General features: G+C 33.3%; 1 protein-coding gene and 1 non-coding gene across 2 annotated transcripts; both read right to left on the bottom strand.

Annotated features, from left to right (window-relative positions):
• Positions 1–4,456: 4,456 nt before the first annotated feature.
• TRNAV-UAC (transfer RNA valine (anticodon UAC)) lies at positions 4,457–4,529 on the bottom strand. The gene has a single exon. It is a non-coding gene; the product is annotated as a tRNA-Val (tRNA).
• Positions 4,530–8,257: 3,728 nt separating this feature from the next.
• LOC108210736 (gibberellin-regulated protein 6) lies at positions 8,258–9,758 on the bottom strand. The gene is made up of 4 exons (XM_017382126.2): positions 9,512–9,758; positions 9,352–9,384; positions 9,200–9,233; positions 8,258–8,783 (listed from the first exon to the last, which is right to left on the bottom strand). The coding sequence occupies exons 1-4, from the start codon at positions 9,581–9,583 to the stop codon at positions 8,602–8,604; spliced, it is 321 nt and encodes a 106-aa protein (XP_017237615.1). The 5' UTR covers positions 9,584–9,758; the 3' UTR covers positions 8,258–8,601.
• Between the last annotated feature and the right edge of the window lie 17,734 nt (positions 9,759–27,492).

The following is a 27,492-nucleotide window of genomic DNA, read 5'->3' on the forward strand; positions in this document are numbered from 1 at the left end:
ATTGGTTGTCCTAAGTCATAATATAGGGCATTTGATGAAAAAACTTGCTCCAACAATGTTCTAGTGATGCCCTATATCACTAGGACAATCCATTCAAGCCGCACTCGGTCTCCTTGCCCTATCCCATATTTTATAATAAATTTTTACTAACACTCTCTTTCTCTCTCTATTTTATATTATGTTTTAATGATGAAAGTGAACTTTTAATAGTAAAATATTAAACATATAGTGAAAATAAGGCACATTGTTGGAGTTGAAGCTAGTAGAATATGTCCTAAACTACTAGGACATAATTTTTTATATTATATTTAGGGCTCCAACTAGGACACTGTTGGACTTGCTCTAAGAACCTATCATCCCTCCTCTATTTTATAGAGCATCTAGCTCCTATTCATGAATATTATATTGGTTTTTCTCTCACTTCACATCCAACCTTTCTCTTTTTTTCACTTTTCTTTCTCATTTATATGAATAAAATACGAATAAAGAGTAGGTTTAAAGAGTAGCATTGGAGTTGTAATCTTTTTCCATGTCTTAACTTGGTGAGAGTAATATATTATAAACTTAATTGCTGGAGGATGTCCTCAACTATTATTTTTTTGCACAAAAATGACCCAAATATAAAATGGACAATGTGGTGGCTTAACTATTTTTTTTTAAACACATGAGTGTATTCAATTTATGATTTAATTACAACATGATGGCTGAACAATGTTTCTTTTAACATAAAAATGGCCCAAAAATATAAATAAACAGCATTTTTTAGACTAATTTAGACGGAATGCAAACATCTACTTAGAAAAATATCTGAGCCATTTTTGTGAGAAAAAATAAAAGTTGAGACAATCTTCTGCCATTAACTCATTATTTTATTTGAAGAATGATTTAAGAGCACGATCGGAGATTTCTGAATATAGTAAATTAAATGCTACAAGTGGAATGGTTCCAGGGCCGGCTCAACAGTAAAGCCAACTAAGCGGTTGCTTAGGGCCCCCAACTCAAAGGAGGGCCTCAAATTTTTATAATTATATATATATGTTTAGGTTATAATAGTTAAATTTTGATTTGTATTTATGAAAAAAATATTAAAAAAAATATGAATTATTATACTTTAAAAAGAGTATATATATATACACAATAAGGAATTATTAATAAATAAAAATAAGATTAACTTAAAAAATGAGAATTAGAAGAAGCAAATGATTTCGAATTTTTCAGTGATGTTTGTAAGTACTTAATAAATATAATACGCATATTTTTAAAATCTATTTTACTTTTCATAAGTTTTACGTTATCATAAATTATGTAATTTATATCTTTATGTTATAGTATTTTTTTTTAAATTTTATTAGTTTAAATGTTATATTAATATACAAATTAGCCTAAAAATAAAAAGAACAATATATAACATGATGTATAAATTTTGTGTAAAATGTAAGTATTATTATTATGTTCTCATAAATAATTTTTATGTATAATTTATTTTATAAGAATCCAAATTGTAAATTATTTCAAATATAAAAATAAGTATTAAATAAAAATTTATTATAAATAATACATAAATTTATATATTAAATAAAATAAAAATATTTTTTTATATAGAGAAAAGGGCCTCCATTAAATTCTTGCTTAGGGCCTCATATTCAGTTGAGCCGGCCCTGAATGGTTCACTACTGTTATCAGTGGAGTGTCCTCACTCAACAAATCACAACAAAACACTTCTGGTCGGGGTCTGAGCTTTCTCATTCCAAAATGCTATGAGGGTTTTACATTAGGGGCTGGCTAACCTGTGCCCTGCCCTCAGGACACAGGTTAAAATGTATTTAATGCATCTTGGTGGTAGCTGACAGCTAATGTGATTCTAGTTTTTTGTAACAATACATTAATGACTAATTACATTCAAATCATATTTGATATTTTATTTAATCATATATTATATTATAATTTGAATTATTATATTTTTTAAGAATATTAAAATAATAAAAGACTCATAAATTTATTATTAAATATTAGATTGGCCGATTTTAGTTAGAGGGCTGGTTTTAATTTGAAAATTAGTGTGCATGCAGGGGGCCTCGTTATTATTTGTGCGATGAAATCAATTAAAAATTATCATATAAAATGTGATAAAAGAATTATTCTATGTTCCCTCATTTTTTTGAAATTTAATAATTGGAACTGGGTGACTTAATAAGGCAGTGTAGGGTTATTCTAGATGGTAGAGCTGATCTTTCAGTTCATTTTGTTAGGAAGCATGCAAACAAAGTAGCTCATAAGTTGGCTAGGTTACCTTGTGCGCTAAATGGCTCCTATGTTATCTCGTCTCCTCTTACTCATGTACTGGAGACTCTTATGTCGGATAGTTTGGAAATCTAATACAATTCCGTTTGTTTCAAAAAAAAAACATTTTATAATAAATATATAATTTAGAAGACAAATCAAAAATAAATGTATAATTAGTACTTAATAAATTTTTGAATGATTCTATACAAATACACTGATAACTATGCAAACACAAGAGTAGTTGACTGTATTAATTACTACTTATCATGTGCCCTGTTAGCCACTCCGTTTACATTATTATACTAACTTTTAAAGAATTGGAAGTGGATATTTAATCATTAATAATAAAATAAAGTGTTAGATTTGCGATGAATGAAAAGTGATTCCCAAACGTTTAGGAAATTAGTGAATTTCCATAATGAATAGTTCGAAATAAAACATGAATGAAAAATCAAATGTTTAGAAAATGAGTGAACTTTTATACTTTCAGTCCCCTCAATTGCATATACGGGGGTATATGTACTTTAATACTCTCGTACAGTATGATTCTGTAACTTATTTATAGGATATTTTAATGAAAATTAAATATTAAATTCTTTTAAAAATAAATTTAAAAGTAAATTATAAAATTGTACTTATAAAGGTATAGAATATGTGCTAAGTAGTACAAAATATATATAAAAATGAGTGGGACTAAGAGAATTATAAATAACTTGAAATCAATATACTTATATAAAGGAGAGGTGAGGGGCGTGTAGGTGGCGCCTCTCACATCGCTCCGTTCTATTTTTCTAATTTTCTGGAATTTTTGGAAGAAAAATAGCAAAAATTAGAACTACCTTTTATAGTTTCGGGTATATTAGAAGCAAATTTCAGAATCTGATTTTGTTTCAAATTATTTATAGAATGTAGTAGTTTGAAAGTTTTAAGCTGATTTTGTTTCAGATTATTTAATTATGGAAAAGAATAGCACACAAGTCTATCTGCACCTATAAATACTCATGTACACAAAGTAAACCATATAAAAATTAACAACAAACATGTCCGATAAACAAAACAAATATTATAAAAGAATAACGAACAAATATATATATTACTAACAATTAATTTATTGAACTTTTCATCCATCAATATCATGTCAGGACTATATTGTTCTCCGCTGTTTGGATTTGTCGACTCCCACATCCGACAAACTCTTACTCTTATTAGCTAATCATCTCTATGCTATTCAAAAAATGTAGCATAGTGTAACTTATTATTGTATTAAATGGAGAAGACAAATAAGCTCCAAAAAAATTGTGTGTTAAATTTTATGACGTCTGAGGATTTGTCGACTTCCACATCCGACAAACTCTTACTCTTATCAGCCAATCATCTCTATCGCTGTTCAAAATATCTAGCATGATGTAAATCATTATTGCAATAGATGGAGAAGACAAATAAACTAAAAATAAATAAATTATGTGTGTTAAATTTTATGATGTCTGACCTCAATTTATAAGGGGTTGATTTGAGAAAAGACCAGCTTATCAAAAATACTCTATATTTTTAATATACACTTTTTTTCAAAAATATTATGATAGTTCCAAATCCTGATTTGATTTCAAAAATCTTTTTGGTTTTTGATATTCATCTTTTCCAAAAATATGATGATGGTTTCAAATTCTGATTTGATTTCAAAAATCTTTTGGTTTTTGATATACATCTTTTCCAAAAATATGATGATGGTTTCAAATTCTGATTTGATTTTGATATTTTGAAAAAGGTAATTCTGAAACTTTCTTCCAATATATCCGAAACTAAAAAAAGTAATTTTATTTTTGATATTTTTTCATCCAAAAATTTCAGAAAATTAAAAAATAGAACACAGCTCACTAAGAGGCGCCACCTAAACGCCTCATGCTTCTCCTTTATATAAGTATATTGATGATTTAAGGTTCCTGCAGCCTGCAGGTCAGGGACCAGGAGATACCGAGAAAGAATCAGCAGAACCCAAACACAAAAAGATTCTACTGCTTTTTGAAAAAGAAGCAAAAAATTCTCCTTTATATAAGTATATTGATGATTTAAGGTTCCTGCAGCCTGCAGGTCAGGGACCAGGAGATACCGAGAAAGAATCAGCAGAACCCAAACACAAAAAGATTCTACTGCTTTTTGAAAAAGAAGCAAAAAATGCTACTGCCCAGGATCGAACTGGGGGCCTTTTGCGTGTAAAGCAAACGTGATAACCACTACACCACAGCAGCAGATTGAAATTTAATTTCTTTAAACCGATATACATAATATGTTTGTTTGAAATCAATATACAACAGATATCCTGTGAGGCTGTGACCACTAGACGAAGGGTTTACGGGTTTTGTACGTCTTGTCACTTGTCAGTTAACAGTTGCATTAACCTGATTGATTCTCTTTGTACATGTTTGTTTCGTAAAAATCATCATTTACTTTCTTCTTTTTTAGTAGTGGGTTTATCCAATAATGCTCATAGCTCATTGACCACCCCCAACTAAGTATTTGGATTCCCTTTCCTCACCTTTTTTTTATTTTGAGTTATAATTCATACTTTAAACAATTAAAATAAAAAATTATCATATAAAGTATTTTTAAGAATTAAAAATAATTTTTAATTTAGTTTTTTAAATTAAATATAATTGTGACATAATTCACATGTTAATTTATTTTAAAAAATTAATAGTATGGTTAAATAAATTATATTAATTTATTAAAATGTAAATAAATTATCTTGTTATAGATATGAATATATTTAACTCTTTTGAAATTATATAATATTAAAAAAAATCGAATATAAAATTAATCACACAAATTTCCATTCCGTTTCTGCTACAAAACCAAACATGTAAAACAATTCAGGATCATTCTTTTCCTTTCTCCGTGTTTCCCTTTCTGGATTCCATTCCGTTTCCTCGAATCGAACGAAACGGCCCCTAGAAAGATGTTTCGAATAAGGACCTTAATTATGTTACGTCCAAGGGATTTATAGTTGAAATTTAAAGCAAAAGAAAATGTCAATTAGATATATTAATATTTTATGGGCTTCCAATGAACCAGATCAAAATTTGAACTAGGCGGATTCGAATTAGTTATTGTGATTTAGTTCTACTTTTTAATTATTATAAATTAATTATAATTTGACTCATTACAGTTAACTTGGTAAATTATAAATTGATTGCTAGAATATTAAAATTTAGAACTTAAAATTTTAAAAAAATAATATTTTTTTCTAAATTTTAAACAAGTAAAAAAATACAACTTGATTATTTTAACAGGTCTCATAAACGTTTTTTGTTTTTATTTGATGGACTATATATTAATTAAATTATTGAATATATAGGTTTCGTTTGGAGTGAACTTAAAATAAGTGTTTCTTGCTTAAAGTAAAAAAAACGAATTAGAAGTTAGAAATTAGTTAAAACTTATAAGTGATTAAAATATTTAGGAAAAAAGTAGAAGTCATGAAACAAAAGTTGAGATTCTTAAGGGCCGTTTTGGGTTAACTTAAAAGAAGTGACTTCTTGCTTAAATTAAAGAAGTGAAGTCGAAGTGAGAAGTAAATAAGTTAATCGGGCTATTTGGGCAAGCTTAAAAAAGTGATTTCATGCTTAAAGTAAATAAGTGGATTAGAAATGAGAAGTAAATAAGTTAATAAAGTGTTTGGAAAAGAAGTAGAAACTTTGACAGAAAAGCTAGCATTCTCAGCTTTTAAAAGTGCTTCTACTTTACACAAACGGGTCAAGAAAAGCAGAAGCCAGAAGCGGCTTCTACTTCCTCCAAACAAACACCTCTAATAAAGTGTTTGGAAAAGAAGCAGAAGCTCTGAGAGGGAAGTTAACATTCTCCGCTTATTAAAAGTGCTTCTACTGATTTACACAAACGGGTCAAGGAAAAGAGAAGTCAAAAGCAGAATCAACTTTGGCTAAACAAACAGCCCTTTGGCTTTTTATAAGTGCTTCTCGACTTTTTACACTAACAGTACAAATAAGTGCTTTCAATTTATAACTCCAAAAGCGGAGCTTAAAAACTCCACCCAAACATCCATATAATATTTACACAGAATTGATAGGATCGAACCCATGTTTATTTATAAAAGGAAAATAGGATCAATAATTCGTAAAACAAGGTGACTGCGAAAATATCTTTAACTACTAAAATAATAATTTCTGCGAGAAATTTACATACTCTGTCTGAACTAATTTTTTTTCAGTTTCCTTTTTGACATGTCTCATCTAATTTGTTTGCATTTCAAAATTTGTTAAAAATAGTCAATAGGTTCACCACTTTCCCATTTTTTATTCATTTTTCACACCATTTTTATTTCACTATCTTCGTTTTATCTATTTAAAATCAACGGGTCTCACCAATTCAACCACTTTTCTTTCCTTTTTCTACTACTTTATACAAATTTCTTAACCGTCATGTCCAAATCATAAGTAAACAAATGACTGGCCGAGGAGTAACTTTTTAAGACATTGTCTCAAAATTTGTACCCCTCCGTCCCCATCAATTATTTACATTGGGGGACAGAGCTCGGCACGCATTCTAATACTCTCGTAAAATATGGTTTCATAACTTATTTTGAATTTTTTATTCTGAATAAATATCTATTAACTAAACTTTTATTAAAAAAAGGAAAAATTTCGAAAAAAGATGTGAATTTATGTTTTATATACTGTCTTAATATGCGTGTTGAGTAATGAAAAAGATCTAAAGAAACGAGAGGGAGAGAGAGGTTAACTTTTCAAGATATTGTCTCGATTTTTCGATTTTATCGGTTCGGTTCGGAGGGGTAACCGGAACCCAACCATTTAAATCGAATCGATTTTTAATTTTTCGATTTCGGTTTCTGATCGGTTTTCTCCGGTTCCGATTTCAAATGATTTTTTGCTCAGCCCTGATTTTGAGACTTGAGTAGTCTGCTCCATCTTTTTCAGGATCTCGTATCTTCAACTGTTTCAGAAATGACAAAGTGCCAAATTGTTACACTTGTTAGTAGTGTTCAAATCTGGATCAAAATTTGGATCAATTTCTTGAAATGGAAAGATGGTCATGTGTAAATTTGGACCAAGATTTAGAAAAAAAACATGAAAACATGGTTGGAAATAGTCTGATGGTCAGCTGGTGATCTAATGGTCAGTTGGTGATTGCTAGTTGGTTTTTTGATTTTGGGCCTAGCTTATAAGATTCTTTGTTTGCTTGTGTTTGTTTTTTTAAAGTGAATTGGCTAAATTATGATTTGGGCCTTGGTAAGAATGTTACTTGCAGCTTTTGCACCGCTTCCCCAGTGCCCTGTCAATCTGTCATTGCAGAAAATATCAAAAAGCTAAAGCTATACTCCATCTTTGCGGTTGATCTGAGATGAAAAGAACCATATTATTAAAAACTAAAAAGTTTTTTTGTCAAAAAAACTAAAAAGTTACTCACAGAGTCACAGGCCATAGCCATTGCCCATTGTCGTTCAACTGCCAATAGATCTACTTGAATAAGAAGTTGAGATATTATTAATTCTAAACAATAAAGATGTATATAGAAATGTTAATGAAATCTTTAATCTATAAAGTATAAAGAGTGTGACCGTTTGGGTAAACTTAAGATGTAAGTTAAGATTTATAGGTAATTAAACTGTTTATGAAGTAAGTTAAGATTTATAAATAATTAAACTGTATGAAGAAGAATCAGAAGTCCTAAAACTAAAGTTAGCATTTTCAGCTTCTTATAAATGCTTCTGACTTTTTACACAAACCCGATTAAGAAAATTAGAAGACTTTTTACAGAAACAGGTCATGAAAAATAGAAATAGAACTTTTGGAGCCAAACATGTACAGTGTTTTGAGAAGAATATTTAAACAGGATCTCCATATCATTCATCTGTTTTCTTAAAGGAATCCCTTAAATTTTTTTCTTCTATCCTTTACACTGATAATATGAGTAATTTGGTTCATAAACATCAACACACTAATGAAGCAGAACATTGATTTTATATCATTCATATAAAAAGATAACAGATTTGAGCAGCCATTCACATGTACTCAAAGCAAAACCTGCAGTTAAACCTATGGAGTGGCTAGCTCAGTACTTAAGTAAGATAGTCATGAGAAAAGATAAACAAACTCATCTTTTCTGGTAGCAACAGAAACCAAATACATGACCATTTATAATTCATGGTCAGTGGTGTGGTTACATATAATCAACATTATATAAATATGTGAAATATAGTAAGGATAAAAGAGGAAGAGCCATCACATCACTGCAACAGGAACAGGAAGAGCAGCAGAGCATTAAACAGGGAAAACAATGGTTAGATCAAGGGCATTTTGGTCCTCCCTGCTGGGTCTTCCAGTTGTTGTAGCAAGGGCACACAGCTTTGTTACCATAGAAACCAGGGGGGACACAGAGGCACTTCCTGCAGCACTTCTGGCAGAAGAACATGCATGGTTTGTGGTACTGTGTCCTGCTGCACCTCCTTGTGCATTGATTTGGGCACTCTGTTTATTTAACAATTTAAATTATTTAGTGCACAGCTTCGATTCGATCGGTAGATGAATAAATAATAATAGGAGTATTATTTTGTAAGAATTTACTACTGACTCATGTTGTTAAGAGATTTTTGACCATTAGTCAAATAGATCTGACCCCACATAGTGACTTTCTGGTACAAATCTTGACCCCACCCATGTGAATAAAACAACAACAACAAAAAAGGTTTGCTAGAGGCACATGCTGCAACATGGTCTGAATAATGATTTTACTGTTGATTTGTGACATTGTGTTGTACAGTAAATGGTTAGTGTTCCGATTTTTACTATTTGTATTCTTGGAAGTTTAAGTTTGTTTATAGGGGAACATAGTGTGTGTGCAAAAATAAAGAAGTGGCAAAAGAAGAAAGAGCAGCTTTGCTTACGGGAGATCTTCAAGCTGTTGGGTCCATATCTATTCTGAAATCCGAAACAAACAAAAAATATATATGCATTAGCATTTTGAACAAAGAAAGAAACTTTAGAGACAAGATCAACAACCAAACTAAGCACACTCAATGAGAATATGCAAACTTACACTGTCCAAGTGATACTCTGATGACGCCTCAACCTGAAAACATCAAAACAAACCAATGTTTTAGAACATAAGGAGGGAGAGAGAGACACAGAGAGAGAGGGAGAGGGAGAGAGAGGACAAGAGAGAGAGAGAGGGAGGGCAGAGAGAGAGAGATCCTTACCATAGTTTGAAGCATGGAGATGGCAAAGAGTGCAAAAAGCAAGAAAGCAAGGAACTTGGTAGGCATAGCCATTGCTGAGCAAACCCCTCTTTGATAGTGAAAATGTAATGTAGCTAGAATTTGGAGAGAGAGATGGAAAGACAAGTGAGGAAAGGTAAAAGAGGGGCTTGGTGCTGAGAAAGGGCTGGGGGAGTGGGCTATAAATAGGGATCACCGGAGCATTTGGGCTGTAAAATATCTATCGAATGCCACTAGTCCTTCTACTTCCCAAATCTTAATAACTATGTAGGCCCAGTGACCCACTAGTCAGTTATAGGTGAAGTTAATAGTAAATCGTTGGGTAGTATTGGTTTCGGTGGTCACGGTTGAGAAAAATACTATTCCTCCCATTTTAATTGTCACATTTAATTTTGTATTGTTCAAATTGATTAAAATTTGACGGAAATTTATTAATATTTTATTAATTGATAAAATAAAAAAAATATATCACCAAAAATAACTTTTAATCTATTTTAAGATGTAATTTTCAGTTTCTTAAAATAATGAGTGAGTGATTTATAATCTTTGATCAAAATTTAGTACCAATCAAAATAAAAATGTAATAATTAAAATGGGACGGAGAGAGCATATTTTATATGTTAAAAAGATCGCGAACAGACCCATTGCATGTGCTTTTCTGGGCCGAAGCACATGACTCGTATTCACAAATTGCCTAGGCTATTTGCATAAAGAAAGGGATTGAGTGGAGACACCAATCAACCAGAATCACAATAATTGCTTCTTTTTTTTCTTATCCACATTTGTGTGACAGCAACATTAATCACATACCAAACATCAGAGATGCAGAAAAAGGTATCGAGTTTTAATCAGAAATGAAAATTTTAGACCCGACTTGTATAAAAGTAGGATTCGGTACAAATTTGATCTGTTGTTTTTGTAAAATCGAATATGTATTTTTGAAGCCCATTTTATTTGTACCATTTTAGAATAATTTATATTTATATGTCTTACAAATGAGTATCTGTTCTGATACTTGTCGGCTGAGATAGAATCGAATGTAGATGTCCCTGAATAATAAAGGATAAACCCTAACACTTGAAATTTCTAATCATGCTCATTCAGAAGTTGTTTTTTTTAGTATTTTTGCTCTGGCATGCAAATTTTATGTTCAACATATTTTGTAATTAGACATTTAAGTCATCAGAATATTTGTCGAAAAAATTACGGGGCAGATTCAATTGGACCAATATAATTCCAAAGAGTTGGTATATGCAGATAGAGTCATGATATGGGATCTAAATTAACACACTTTTTATGAGCTTAAAAACATTTATAGATCTTGGTTAGCCAAAAAAACAGACGTGCACAGATCTGCAGACTTGATCACCGCCCTCGTTGGGTCATTTCTTACTGAGATAACCTCAAGCAGCAGATAAATGGTACCCATACTTTCATAATAACTCCACATGTGCTACTCATCAGGGGTAACGTGCCATCTTAGCAATTTTTTATAACTCACTCTGTATCGAGTTTGTACTTTTCAAAATTGTTGCGCACAAACGAATGTGCTTCATCAGGACGGAGAAAAGTTATACAGGGCCGTGCCCCTTCCACATGATTAAAAGATGAGGGGCTAAACGAGATAGTCGAAAATTAATGATATCAACTAGGGTGTACACCGTTCGGATTGGGTGGGTCAGCGAAATTTATCGACCCAACCCAGTTAAATCGGGTTTTCAAAATTTCAACCCAACCCGAACCGTATAAATTTGTAACCCAAATCAATTTATCAACCTTTGTGTGCTCTCCCAGCACCGAAAAAGAGCTGTTTTTATGAAGCATCTATAAAATAGAGGGGAGTAGCCGGATCTTACAGAGTGAGTGTTAATTTAGATCTCATGACTCATGCTCATCAAAATATGGAGGTACTTGTAAATATGGAGGTACTTGTGAGTTGTGATAAAACGGGCCAAAATTACAATTTTAGAAATGAATTAACAATGAATCTGTTCGATTTGGTCACGGTCTAAAAATGACGATATTATATTAATATGGAGTTATCAGGTTTTGCGCGGCCTAGCAAACGATATCACAACTAGGAATTAAGAAATTGATTTCGGGATTGCAGGTTGTAATTGTGTAGTGTGAGATATTCAAACTTAAATTTCGGTCTTTAAAAACTTGTGTCGATCAAGAATCTCCTGACATTGAAGTGGTCGAGTAACATGTCTCGGAAGATGAGTATCGAACACATGAATAGCGACGATACAAGAGTTAGAAGATTGGTGATCTGGAGATTGCAGAGTTAAAGTTTCATGTTATAATGATAAAACAAAATTGTCTTGAATATAAATATCTAAGCAACTTCGTTACTATGTGAAGAAATATTTTAGCAAGAGTCCTAAAACAAATTCGTGCGGGGTTTGGGCTGTGACCCAAATTGAAGAATATTGTAGAGTTAATAGATCTTGCGCAGCCCAAAAATATCATACTTCCTCCCAAAGAGAGAGAAAAATAATGAGAACAAACTTGAAAATATCATATTAATATGGGGTTAATGGGTCTTGTGCAGCCCAACAAAATCATGCTTCCTTTCTAAGAGAGAGGAAAGTAATGTAACAAGCAATTTACCTGCTAGCGGGTGGCTCTTACATTCTAAAGATGAACAATGTTGGAGGCTCATATGCAGGGTTCTTTAGATTTTATCGACCGAAAAACTATTTTATGCATTCATGCTTGACTGCCCCCCATACAGATGGCTATCTTCTGTTCCTTATCTGCAACTAGCTCCGCCCTAACTAGTCACTTTTTACGAAGCAAGAGTGGCATGGAAAGAATGTAGGATACCGATGGAAGAGAATATAATTTAAGTATTTATATTCAATACTCCAACAATATAAGGTCGTTGATAACACCTAATGTAGATACAAGCAATCACAAATACACAATAACGAAAACTAGAACAAAATACTTAAAGGACACCATAATTTCACGTGGTAAAACTCTCCAATGTGAAGGGGAACATCTACGACACACTATGGTCCAATAAAAATTTTCACTATGAGAAAAGAATTACAAATTCAGCTCATCAAAGTGCTAAACGGATCCAACAAGAAGGAATCCAAACAAGCACAAGCTGAGAAAACAATACTAATACAAGAAATTGACAAACACTAACTACTCTCAGTAGCAACAAAACTAATATCAGATGACCTTCAAATTCAATCAAACTTTTTAGATACTAAGTTAAATAAGCCTCCAACAAGCTAACAAATATTCAACAAAAACAAAGCAAAACAACCCAACATACTGAATTAATAAAGAAGAAAGAAATCTGAAACTTGGACCGCAGAAGACCCTCTTCAGATGCTTAATACAGGTATCAGATAGCTCTGAACTTTTCTCCACCCTATATATTCAATGTTATTGAGTGTTCAAGAACAATAATCTAAAAAGTGGTGTTTTTTCCATTGTGTCATGTCAAAATTATGCTGAAAGCCCTTATCATCAAGTCTGCTAGCTGAAATCAAATTCAAACGAACTCCTGGAGGCATGTCTTACATCTTTGAGAACTAATATAGTTCATGTACAAGTATTTAAACAAACATCACTTAAGCCGATAACTTTTGACAAACCATCATTACCCATTCTAAGAAATCGAAAGTCACCTGGTGTATAAGAAGTGAAGAACTCCTTTCGAAACGTGACACGTTGTGAAGCTCCACCGTCTATTACCCGACTTGTCTCATCACAAGACAGATTTACTATATTTTCATCAAGAATGACGATAAGATCATCAAAAGAGGCAACTGATACATGATCTTTTTATCTTGCTTCAAGTTTATTTTATTTTTCTTTTTTCATTTATACCATTACTTTTAAATGTGACCAGCCTTTCCACAATTATGATACTCAAGATGCTTATGTTTGCCTCTGGAATTGCTTCGACTTTTGTCTTGACCCCTTTGCCATTTCGTCTTAGTTCTCGCCTATTTTCAGTAAACAACACATCTGATTGTGAAGAATACTCTTGAGTTTTTCATCTCATCTCCTCATTCAACACACCGCTCTTAGCCAATTTCATTGCAAGAACTCCATTTGGGGCAAAATTAGTAAGTGACACCCGAAATGTCTCCCATGAATCAAGTAGAGTGTTAAGAAGTCAAAGTGCATAAACCTCATCCTCAAATTTTATGCTCATGCCCCACAACTGATCCATTGTTTCTTAAAACTCATTTAGGTGATCAGAAATAGAAGAACCATCTCTATATCTCAAATTTATCAATTGTTTTAAGAGATATGATTTGTTATCTCCCACAAAAAGTTTTCGAAGCATAAAAAGTTTTCAATTTTTCCCACAAAGCCTTTGCATTTGTTTCATTCACATATAGTAGACATTATCTCCAACCCATTGCTTGATAAATCCACACACTTGTTCATGTTCAAACTTTCATTCCCCATTAGATTTTGAACTTCATTTTTCAGAGGAAAATACAAGATGATGCAGACATTTCACATACAACAAGTCCCTTCGTTTTACTCTTCTCCTGGTTATAATCTGTAGCATTTAAAAAAGTCATTCTGCTCATGTTAACCTCCATCGAAACTGGCTCTGATGTCACTTTAATAACACCTAATATATTAACCGCAAGCGCACGGTGTCTGTTGTAGTGCAGACTGGCAAATGCGGGTCGTATCCTCAAGGAGACAGATGCTATCAATTCTATTCAGTTATACTCAATTGTTTCTAGATCAAAACGATTATCAAAGATATTTTTAACTAACTACTACAACTAAATAACACTAGCTAAAAAGACAAGAAAATAATATATTAAAAATCCAGGGCAATCAGGTCCACCATGCTTACACAATGACTGGCTCTAAACTAAAGCAATTAAAGTGGTCAAATAACAAGAGTATGTTAATCTCTCTCAAGCATCAACACTCTCGAAACATGATTACACGTATAATCACTTTTAGTAATTCGATTAATCAGTTAACTAAAGCAAGGTTAATCTCTCTCGAGTATTAACGCTCTCAGAAATCCAATGATGCTCTCGCACTCAAATTCAATTTTGCTAATTGTATGTGTGCCTCTAGTAGTATATCTCTCGATTATACTCCTATTTGCATAGAATCAATTCATGATATCGGCCGATTACATAAATCAATATTAAAACATATCAATTAGAATTAACCAATCAAACAAATGAAAATCATGCCAAAATCATAGTGCAAACATGGCTTCCCCTTAAGCCCTAGAACACACTACTCGACAATAACTAAACAAACAAAATAACCAAGACAATCAAAAGACATAATTAAACTAACAAGAAGAAAAGAGATTTAGATGATAAAACCTTGAACCTTTAATGTTGTCACATCAAGAAAAGTCATGGTCTCCTCCTTCTCTCCTAACCCTAATTCTAATCTAATATTCTACAATGATAAAAACTCCTCTTCCCTATAATTAATATAAAGTCTTTTTACTATTTAAAATAATATATAAATAAAACTCCAAAACCAAGTAGGATTTAGTCTCAAAATTCGTAGCTTTCTGTTCTGTCCAGTTTTCGGGCTTTTCCGGTTGGACTTTGCATCTTGGACCACTTCTGAATTAAAGGAAATATCAAGGGCTTCGCGTGGGCTGTAAGAACGTCCAATTCCGACATCCGGAACTCAAGATATGGCCCAAACAGTGCAGAAATCGGGTAAAACCCAATAAATCCGAATTTCCTTAGAATTTAACTCCAAAATAGCTAATTTATCTTCAAATCCTTCTCAACTTGGAATTCTTTATTTCCTACAATAAAACAATAAAATCTATTAAATAAATATCCAAATCAGTGCAAAATATAATTAAATATGAGAATAAAATCATATAGAATATATATAAAAATATATTCTATCAAACATCCCCACACTAAGCTTTTGCACGTCCTCGGGCAAATAAGCGAAATAAAATCTAAGTCCTAACTAACTAACACCACTTTCGTAGATGACACGATTGCATTGAGCGTATGCAACAAGCCGTTAAACCCCTAGGCAGCCCTAGTAGGACGAGTGTTGTCTCGTGAGGGTTTATAGTGAATCTACCCACAAAATTCATTATTTTCTACCAAGTCTTAAACATGCAACTACTATGAATGCAAACTAAATGAATATGCCTAAAAACAAATCATGAAAGCATTAACCTCGTCAATATATATCTTCAGAATATGCAACAATCAAGGCATTCATCTATCTCACACATTAGTCATGCAACTTTTCCACTGCAAGTACGGAGTGCATCGTGTGTGCTCAACATGCTCTCTAGTGAAACAAAACAGAGACCAACAGAATTCAACAGAGTCTTAACCATGAATCGTTTATCAGAATAATGCTTAAACGCTTCGTTACATGAGAGTCAACTACAGCTCAGGGTCGCAAAAGAACTTCTATGCCTCTCTTATTTTTTCTACTCTTTTTTTTTCATGCTCGGCCTAAGGTCAGGACGCTTCTCAGGGTAAGTGAGTTACGACCACCATAAGACTTTGCAGCTTTTTTTTTCTATTTTTTTTTTAAAGTCAAGTAGTTCTCCAGTAACCAAGGGTTGTGAAAAGTCACCAAAAAAATTTATTTCTAGTACAATTGCACTTAATACTAGCACAAGTACGTGGATCATCCTTTTCAAAATTTACCACCCGTTGATCTCAAAGGAGTACTCGATACTTTATTTGCAATATTTATTTATTTTTTTCCTTTTTTTTTGAAAGGCATATACATCCCACAGTTCCCTCAAACTTAAGAATTACATACTCTAAGCTCAAAAGGGAATAGTCAAAATTCTACACTCGACTCATAGATAAAACTCAAGAATTAAGTTAGCCTAAGTCTTGTCTCTAGAGCATCAAATAGTGTAATTAAATTTCCGCACAAGCAATTTCTAAGCATGCAAGACATCACATATGATCAAGACTACTAGCCAAGAAATTATGCAAATAAAATCATCACGAGAAATTAACTTGGTATTATTTACTTTCATGAATTTATGCAAGCTAAAAGAAATTAAAAATACTACTAAAAAAAATGCAAACAAAATTAATAACTACATGCTCTAATTTAAATGCAACTAACATGAATTTCCTAATTTAAGACATGGCAATATACAATTTTTTTTCTAATTTTTTATTTTTTTTAATTTTATAATATATTATTTTTTTTTAATTTTTTAATCATTGAGAAACCATCCCCACACTAAAGTGGTTCATTGTCCTCAATGAACAAATATGACACACATATATAAATATATTAATATAAATATAAAATATTAGTTAAAAAGAAAACTCCCCTAAAATCCCTTTGAGTTGTGAATTGGCTCTGCCTTCCGCAGCTTTATTTAAATGGATGCATCTCCTTGCCAAGTGTTGTCAATGGCACTGTGGTTTGGAGTTGGCTTTTAAAGTAAGCTTGGTAGATGTTCATGGTTCGAATCCCAGCTCTAACATATTCTTTTTGTTAGTAGAAAAGCTGCTCATAAACATCAGTTGCAACAATGGACAGCTTCAAGAGAAAAAGTAACCACGTGCATCACTTGTCCATGAGTGAGAGTGAGATGGGCTGGCATGTGGATCATTGGCTTGGCGGACTTGGACCGACTCAGCAGTCTTAAAAGCTCCTGGATTGGACTTGGGAGAAAGATGGGCTTCAGCCCAGCCCAGGAATTGAGGAATTGATCACTTCACAAAAGTGAAGCGCGCACATGTATTTCGAGGACCAGAAGATCGCGGAGCCGTGGCTAGAGCACAGCGAGCCGCAGCTCTGTAGATCATCTCCTTAATTGCCAGTAGATATTGAGCCGCAGGTATGTAATACGGAGCTGTGGGTCTTAGTTCCCTTCATGTTTTTTTTTTCCTTCTTCTTTATCCACTGCCATAGCTATTACATATCTGAAAACACTTCACACAAATTCATCAAGGCATCTTATGGGAGTAAAAAAAATGAAAATAAATATTTTAAGCTCCTAAAAAAATACAAAAATATATTATATAAATAAACTAATAGAGACGTTGGGTTGCCTCCCAAGAAACGCTATTTTAGAGTCACTAGCTTGACCTTTTCAAACCACGTAGAAATAAACGTGGAGTATCCACCTTCTCGAACAAAACCTCGCCACCTCGAATAAATTTAAGAGAGTCAGTATTTGTTTTGATCCTGCAAAATATCTCCAAACAAGCATTAGTAAATTTAATTGTCACATTAAGAAGTAACAATTGATCAAAATATTTTATAGTTTTGGAGAATTTAGTGATAAAACAACGGTAGAATTCACATCCACAAAAAGATTGGACTCCCTTGATATTCACACGAGGCGGAGGCTCCGGTGGTGGTTTTTCTGAACTCCTCACTTTCGCAGGAGTTATTTGAATCTCTTGGCTTCTTCTTGCTTCAATGAATAAAAAGTCAGTATTGCAAACACCTTCTTCTGAGACTTGAGGTGTAAGAGCCTTTTGAAATGGATCATAGGACAAATTCTGAGAAATCTCATCTTGGACAATCATCACGTCAACTTTAAAACATGTGCTCTCAAATATGGGAGCAGAGGTCCGAGTAAAAGCAAAGTTTTCCATATCAAATTGTTGATCTGCCTTGATTAAGTTGATTCCTTTCGAGAATGGTAATTTAAGCACACAAGGCGGTGGAGAAACTGCTACCAACTCGATATTGCTTTCTTCACTTGGCTCATCATCACGCACATGGTCCACAACATCAACAACAACATCAATTTCATTGGCAATGACATGATCCTCCCCTTTATTAATAGGCGCATGATCATCACAGATCGAAAAACTATCACAGTCTTCATCACTTGCAAGAATGATAGTATTTATGTCATCTTCAACTTGAAGACATGGAGGTGGAGAGGATTCGGCTTGCCATGTAGAAGAAGAACTGGACAATTGTGCAATTTGACCCTCCATCATCAGTTGTTCAGCTTTTAATTCTTTAATCATCATGGTACTCTCTTCAATGCATTTCCGGAAGTTCATGATACCATCCTCAAAACTCTTGGTCATATATATCAACATATCACATACCTCATTCGTCTGATACGATGGCACATCTACATTGGTTAAAGGAACCTGTAGCTCTTGTTGAAGTGGAGAATAGTGATACTGCTGAAACTGAGGTTGCTCATATTGAGGTTGATGATATTCCTGCTCAAACTGGTCATATTGCTGTAGTGGTGGTTCTTCATAACGATGTTGCTGAAATTGTTGTTGATCATGATATGAGAAATTTTGAAATTCATTGTCCATATAAGAGAAATCTGGTTGATCCATCCATTGTTGATCACAAGAATTAGAATAATGATTGTCCTCATATCTTTCTTGATAATCATTCACTTGTCCCAATTGAGCACTCTGAGAATTAAAGACATTGTAAGAACATTCATAACCATAGTGACCCTGAACACCACAAACTTGACAGAAGTTATAAGTCTTCGGGGCAGCTTGTGACATCTCGTTGATACTCAGTGGACGTGTAGTGGGCTCTGTAGCATTCAATGAGGCATTTTCACGAGTATATGCCTCGATCAGGGAAGATAGACGTGCAAAGTTATCAACTCCGTCCATTGACAACCTGAAAAAAAACTCAACAAAGCCAAGAAACACAGTAAAATCTACCTCACTTGGAACGGAAGTCCCAACGAGGCAATGGAAACAATCTAAATAGCCAAATAAAATCAATAGAAACTAGCCGTCTCCCCGGCAGCGGCGCCAAAAACTTGATGTGTTATTTTATAACTAACCGCAAGCGCACGGTGTCTGTTGTAGTGCAGACTGGCAAATGCGGGTCGTATCCTCAAGGAGACAGATGCTATCAATTTTATTCAGTTATACTCAATTGTTTCTAGATCAAAACGATTATCAAAGATATTTTTAACTAACTACTACAACTAAATAACACTAGCTAAAAAGACAAGAAAATAATATATTAAAAATCCAGGGCAATCAGGTCCACCATGCTTACACAATGACTGGCTCTAAACTAAAGCAATTAAAGTGGTCAAATAACAAGAGTATGTTAATCTCTCTCAAGCATCAACACTCTCGAAACATGATTACACGTATAATCACTTTTAGTAATTCGATTAATCAGTTAACTAAAGCAAGGTTAATCTCTCTCGAGTATTAACGCTCTCAGAAATCCAATGATGCTCTCGCACTCAAATTCAATTTTGCTAATTGTATGTGTGCCTCTAGTAGTATATCTCTCGATTATACTCCTATTTGCATAGAATCAATTCATGATATCGGCCGATTACATAAATCAATATTAAAACATATCAATTAGAATTAACCAATCAAACAAATGAAAATCATGCCAAAATCATAGTGCAAACATGGCTTCCCCTTAAGCCCTAGAACACACTACTCGACAATAACTAAACAAACAAAATAACCAAGACAATCAAAAGACATAATTAAACTAACAAGAAGAAAAGAGATTTAGATGATAAAACCTTGAACCTTTAATGTTGTCACATCAAGAAAAGTCATGGTCTCCTCCTTCTCTCCTAACCCTAATTCTAATCTAATATTCTACAATGATAAAAACTCCTCTTCCCTATAATTAATATAAAGTCTTTTTACTATTTAAAATAATATATAAATAAAACTCCAAAACCAAGTAGGATTTAGTCTCAAAATTCGTAGCTTTCTGTTCTGTCCAGTTTTCGGGCTTTTCCGGTTGGACTTTGCATCTTGGACCACTTCTGAATTAAAGGAAATATCAAGGGCTTCGCGTGGGCTGTAAGAACGTCCAATTCCGACATCCGGAACTCAAGATATGGCCCAAACAGTGCAGAAATCGGGTAAAACCCAATAAATCCGAATTTCCTTAGAATTTAACTCCAAAATAGCTAATTTATCTTCAAATCCTTCTCAACTTGGAATTCTTTATTTCCTACAATAAAACAATAAAATCTATTAAATAAATATCCAAATCAGTGCAAAATATAATTAAATATGAGAATAAAATCATATAGAATATATATAAAAATATATTCTATCAAACACACAAGAAATCACAGAAACAAAACAACGGAACTAGAAGGTATTCAAATAAGCATTAGTTGAAAACACAAAACCAATACAAGAAATTAACAAACACCAACTCCTCTCAATAAAAACAAAATCAATATTAGATGACTTTCGAATTCAACCAAACTTTTCTGACAACAAGTTAAATAAGCCTCCAACAAGCTAACAAATATTCAACGAAACCCAGTGTTAAAACTAAGCTACTTGAACTCCATTGATGCAGTAGATAACAATCTATGTACAGCTAAAGAGAGGAGAGAAGAATGAGAGAGAGAGAGATTGAGAGAGAAATGTGCTTCATAATCTTGAGAACTGAAACTGAATGAATGAATACAGAGTAGTACAGATTGATTATATACACAAGAACCTAACTAACCATCTAACTGAATCTAACTGAATTCTATGAGCTCCACCACTCTGTGAGCTGTCATCTAACTGTCATCTAACTGCCTGAGCTGGATTTAACCGCCTGAGCTGATGTGGCACTGGTTGACAGCTGTATATTCCAACACCCCCCTTCAAGATGGAGGTACATGAGTAACTCCAATCTTGGATAGCAGACTGTTGAACTGAGTGGAAGGAGAAACTTTAGTTAGGACATCTGCAAGCTGAGAACGAGTTGGAAGATATGTCAATTGTAATAAACCTTCAAGAACTTTGTCCCTTGTGAAATGACAATCAAGCTCAATGTGCTTGGTCCTTTCATGGAAAACAGGATTCTTTGCAATATGCAAGGCAGACTGATTATCACAGTGCAATGTTACTGGTTTTAGATTAGTTAAACCAAGTTCTTCCAAGACACGGATTACCCAAGTCACCTCAGATGCTGCAGAAGCCATTGCTCTGTACTCGGCTTCTGCAGAAGATTTGGAAATGGTGCTTTGCTTTTTAGATTTCCATGTCACAGGAGAGTTACCAAGTAACAGAATGTAACCTGTGACAGATCTTCTAGTGTCAATACATGAGGCCCAATCAGCATCTGAAAAAGCTTGAAGTTTTAACTGATCAGTAGCTTTTAACAAGATTCCCTGTGTTATTGTACCAGCAAGATATCTAAGAGCATGATGAAGAGCATTCAGATGTGTAGATCGAGGAGCATGCATAAATTGGCTTAAACTTTGTACCATATAAGAGAGATCAGGTCTAGTATTGGTTAAATAATTAAATTTACCAACAATAGACCTATAGAGTTCAGGGTTTGAAATAAGCTCTCCTTCTGTATTGGACAATTTAAGATGTACTGGCAGTGGTGTACAAGCTGGATGAGAAACGTCCATGCCAGATTCCTGCAGTAACTCTTTAGCAAATTTTTGCTGACATAAAATCAGACCCTGTGGAGTTTTAGTAACCTCAATACCTAAAAAATAGTGAAGTTCTCCCAGATCCTTAATACCAAACTTGTTGTCTAAGTGAGCTTTAAGCATTTGAATGCCTTGCTCATCACCTCAGTTACATTCTCCAATACACTCAGGTACAGGTAATTCTGAACATTCAGATTCTTCTGTACCTATTGATGATTCCAATGTTCATGATTTAAGTAGTGATTTTCCTGAGTTATCTACACTAAGAAAATCAACCAGAATTCATAAACCTCCCTCTTATCTGTCATCATACAAGTGTAACTTGACATCTCATTGGTGTAATTTCTTCAAATGGTCCTGAATCACACATTTAGTCCCATCAAATAGCACTGTACAATTCAAATCTTTACACAATTTCTGAACTGATATCAAGTTAAACTGAAATAGAGGAATATGTAGCACATCATGTAAGATCAAATTATCCTGAATCTTGACTGATCCAACATGTAGAATAGGAACTTGCCTACCATCTGGAATGACTATATAATCATTGTTGCCATTAACAGGTTTATATGAAATAAACATGTTAAGATTAGAACAAATATGATCAGTGGCCCCACTGTCAATTAGCCATTGACCATTAGAAAATGCATTAGCAAGAAGACAAATCTTACCAGCAAGCATAGCAAATTCACCCTGAGTATTAGTATTCTGAGAAGGCTGGCCACTAGTGATATGTTGCTTATTGATCAATTCCAGAATCTGTTGGTACTGAGCAGCTGAGAAATTGCCACTGTCCTTTTCCTCAGAATTTCCAACAGTTACAGCAGCAGCTAGTCTTTTGTCTTTCTGTCCCCCCTTGAAGTTAGGAGGATAGCCATGGATCTTGAAGCATCTTTCAATACTGTGTCCTGTCATCTTACAGTGAGTACAATAGTAGGTGTTCTTCTTGTTACCCTTACCTGCATTGTTAGGTTTCTGAAAATTTGGACCATTCACAGCTGGTCCCTTGTACTTGTTATCTGCCAGAAAAGCCAGAGTTTCTTGTCCTGTACCAGAGTTATTAGAGAATTCCTGATGTCGTTCCTCTTGAGAAAAGATTCTGAAGGCATTGGACAAGGTAGGAAGAGGCTGCTGCATCAAGATATTGCCTCTGATAGTTGCATACTTGTCATTGAGTTTTAGCATGAATTGGAGAAGCCTGTGATCTTGTTGCATCTGCAGCACCTTTTGAGTAACATTACATGTGCATTTGTTGCAAGTGCAACATGGAAGTGGACTGATATCAGTCTCTGCATCCCACAATGTCTTGATCTCAGTGAAAAAATCAGAAACACTTTTATGAGCTTGATGTAAATCAGCTAGTTGTTGCTGAATTGAAAAGATTTGAGTCATTGAAGCATATCCAAAACGCTCCTCCAAATCAAGCCATATCTCTCTAGCAGACTTAAAGAACAAGACACTCCTGGAAATTGTGTCATCAAGATTGCATAAGAGCCAAGAACAGACCAGATCATTACATCTCTCCCAAGCTTTCAGATCAACAGAATCAGGATTAGGTTTCATTACTGTTCCATCAATAAAACCTATTTTGTTTTTCGCTGAGAGACTCAACATCATAGAGCGCTTCCAATTACTGTATCCAGTTCCATTGAACTTAACAGATACAAGCTGAGTAGTGTTTGCATCAGAAGGATGAATGTAGAAGACACTCGAAGTGTCTTGATTAGCAGTGAGAGGAGTAACCGGAGGTCGCCATGGATTATTTGTAGAAGAACCAGCCATTTCGAGTAAAAGATTCACAAGTAAAGAGAGTAATTCTAACAACAGATACTTGAATTGCAACGAAATCGAGTACTAACACTGATAAACGAAGAATCAATAAGCAAGATCGAAACGAACTGAGAAATGAAATGAAATTCGAGAAATACACCTGATGAAATTGAGATTAACTAGCGGAATTGCTGAAGAACGGATCGTTACCGCTCTGATACCATGTTAAAACTAAGCTACTTGAACTCCATTGATGCAGTAGATAACAATCTATGTACAGCTAAAGAGAGGAGAGAAGAATGAGAGAGAGAGAGATTGAGAGAGAAATGTGCTTCATAATCTTGAGAACTGAAACTGAATGAATGAATACAGAGTAGTACAGATTGATTATATACACAAGAACCTAACTAACCATCTAACTGAATCTAACTGAATTCTATGAGCTCCACCACTCTGTGAGCTGTCATCTAACTGTCATCTAACTGCCTGAGCTGGATTTAACCGCCTGAGCTGATGTGGCACTGGTTGACAGCTGTATATTCCAACACCCAGCAAACTAAACTAATAAAAAAGAAATAAATCTGAAACCTGGACCGCTGAATACCCTCTTCAGAACCTTAATGCACTGACCTGAGAGCTCTGAACTTTTCTCCATCGTGTATATTCAATGTTATAAAATATTCAGGAACAATAATCTAAAAATACGTGTTTTTTTTCTATCCATTTTCACATGACTTTTTGAGTAATGCCTCTTTTTTAAAAAATGTTCCTTCAGTTTCCTCTTTTACTATGAAGTGAAAATAAAAACAAATTCGACTTTTTAATCCACATAACAAGCGCCAAATCCAATTTTAAACACTTACATGGACTTTTTTTCATATAGGAAGGGAACCCAAAACCCTTCTATATTTTGATGTTTGGATTAAGTTATTCATAGTTTAAATTAAGCCCTTGTACAAGTCGGTGCCACTGTAAACTGCAACAATGAAAAAGAAGGTTGATGAAAACCTCGGCAGCCGTAATATGCAGCTCTTTTTTTTTTAAGAAAATAGTAGAGATTTGTTTGTTCACGGTATCATGCATGATAGCATGTATGTATCAAGTGCTCACGTTCTTGCATGTGAGCATGTGGACAACTTTTGTTTGTGGACTCCCACAGTCCCCTGCATGGGTCCGACGTACACCCATTTTCAGCAATTATGGGCCCATCCGGTAAAATTTTCCTTCATACGCACTCAAACAATAGTTTATACGAGTAAAAAATTTGGACTAAAAAATTTGGAGAGTAAAATTTATAATCTGAATCAAATCCCTGAAATAGTAAAAAATCTGGAATGTAAAATTTTTGGATGACTTATTTTTGTCATTTGTTAAGTATGAATCAAATTTTTGAATGATTTTGAGATTTTAAAAATAAAATTTTCGGACGAATAAAATTTATCGAGTAAAATGTTTGTATAAACAAATAATATAACCATAATATTTTACAAGCACGTATATAAAGACTATAATTATATTTATATAAAAATATTACTCCCTCCGTCCCCTCAATTGTTTACATTGGAGTGGGACACGGAGACCAAGACAATATATTAAAAATGAGTAAAGTTAGATGAAAAGTGGGTAAAGTGGTGGGACTTATCAATATTTAATAATAAATTTGAGATAGTGGAGAAAAGTAGTGGGTGTAATAGTAGTTTTTATTATTAAATATGAGATAGTTGGAGAAGATAATGTATGTAATGATGAGAAAAACTTACTATTTGTAGTAACGTAAAGAAAATGAGAAGGACATCTCAAAATAGTAACTGCAAAGAAATGAGAGGAACAGAAAGAGAAAGAGTAAAAACTACAAAAATCAAAATTCAAAGAAACCAAAATGAGCAATTAGCAAAAAGGGACGGTCAGAAAGTATAAATATACTACTCCCTCCGTCCCACCCATTTCTTATCAAATGGGTTGGGCACGGAGGTTAAGGAATATGTATAAAGCAGTGGAAAACAGGAAGAAAAGTGGGTAAAGTGGTGGGACCCATTAATTTTTAATGTATAAAAAGAAGATAGTGGAGTAAAAGTAGTGTGAAAAAGAAAGAAAAGTGGAGAAATGGTGGGACCCATTGACTATTTTTAGTAAGTTTTGAAATGTAAAGAATTGGGTGAGACACCCCAGAAAGAAAAGTGTCAAGAAATGGGTGGGACGGAGGGAGTATATTTTTCTAACCATCCCAATCGTCGAGCAGAAATTTAGACCTCATCCAAAATCTTATAAAATTCAAATAAACGATATAAATCATAAATAACTAATTATTCAGTCAATTTAGTCTCATTCAGTGATAAACAAATGGTCCCCAAGTTTTTTTCTCGTTAAAAGAAACACAAAGTGTGACAAAGAACGTTAAGTTCACAAAATCAAAAATTTTTGTTTGCAGGTATCTTTATACTAAAAAATATGGACATGAATTTTTTGTTTGCAGATACGATCTTTAGAGCTAAAACTTGGTATCCACAAATGGTTGTTATATCAATAAATGTTTATTGATACGTGCCCAACGTAAAAAGTCGTTTTTCCATAGATAATACGGTATAATTATCTTACCCACCTTGAAAGTATTCACTAATTTTGAAATTTTTTTACACATGTATAATTCCAAAGACAATCCTAAACCATATTAACACGTTTTTTTAGTAGAAAATTAATTTAATAATAACAAATCATACGACATCTAAAAAAAATTCAACTTTTTAAAATTTTTAAGGAAACTTTTTAGAAGTCATATTAACTTCGATTGAGGAAAATATCTAAGAATTAATCGGATTTTAGAAATCGAATCGGTTAGTCACCCTGTGGAGGATTAATCGGTTAAATCGAAGATTTTTAAAATACTGATAAAAATTGATGGAAGCACTAGACGACTACAACATTCGATTTTTTAAAATACCGATAAAAATCGATGAAAGCACTAGACGACTACTACAAAAGTGAAGATAAAGAGAAATAGGATTAGGCGAGAGCTGTCATGTTAACACGCTCTTTTGTTTCTGGACCATGCGTGTGCTACTATTGTACAATTTGTGGGCTCGTGCAGGCTGCAGGGTCTTTGTTGTCTCTCTTGATATTTCGGTTCAAAGATGTGTTCTTTTTCCTATTTTAGCATTCACAAGATTATCTTGCGATTTTTTTCTTATTCGTGAAAAGTGTTATAGAGTGCTTTTTCATACATATAATTTACTTCGACATTATATTTTGACGGAAATGATTATATATTAAAAATAATAAATTATTTCTGATAAATAGAAGCAAATAATTATTATTTGTAAATTCTTATAACTAAAATATATTAAAATAATTAATGATGTTTAAATTTTATTACGCTTCCTCATATATGTGTGCGTGTGAACTTGAATAAAAATTATAATGTAGTGGAATGTCCCAATACAATTTTTTAATTTTTTTAATTAACAGAAATGCGACGAGACTTTTAGGTTTTCTTACGGGAAAACTGAATTGCATCTAAACAAAACCATGCGAGCACTGGGACAACTCCAGTTGGACCCTCCTCCATCCGCACCACTACTACATCATAATCAAGTGAAGGTTTGGCTTTTATAACAAAAACTGAAAAGTAGTATGCAACTCTGTGAAGCTTGTTTAATACAAAAATATTATTCCCTCCATCCCAAATTAGATGAGTTAATTGACTTTGAGCACGTAACTTAAGATGCATTGACTGTCTAGTTCTGAATTATTTTTTTTTATTTTTCTTTTGTAAACGAAAATTTCATATTTAAATTTTTATTTGGAAAAATAAAATTTTAAAAAT

Source organism: Daucus carota, chromosome 3 (genome assembly GCF_001625215.2).
Source record: "Daucus carota subsp. sativus chromosome 3, DH1 v3.0, whole genome shotgun sequence".
Lineage (NCBI taxonomy): Eukaryota > Viridiplantae > Streptophyta > Magnoliopsida > Apiales > Apiaceae > Daucus > Daucus carota.

Bases quoted from the DNA above. Each gene is read 5' to 3' on its own strand.
- LOC108210736 (XM_017382126.2), bottom strand. From the start codon at position 9,583: ATGGCTATGCCTACCAAGTTCCTTGCTTTCTTGCTTTTTGCACTCTTT. The intron at 9,385-9,511 runs GTAAGGATCTCT...TGATGTTTTCAG, and splicing joins TCTCCATGCTTCAAACTATG to GTTGAGGCGTCATCAGAGTA. The intron at 9,234-9,351 runs GTAAGTTTGCAT...TTCGGATTTCAG, and splicing joins CAGAGTATCACTTGGACAGT to AATAGATATGGACCCAACAG.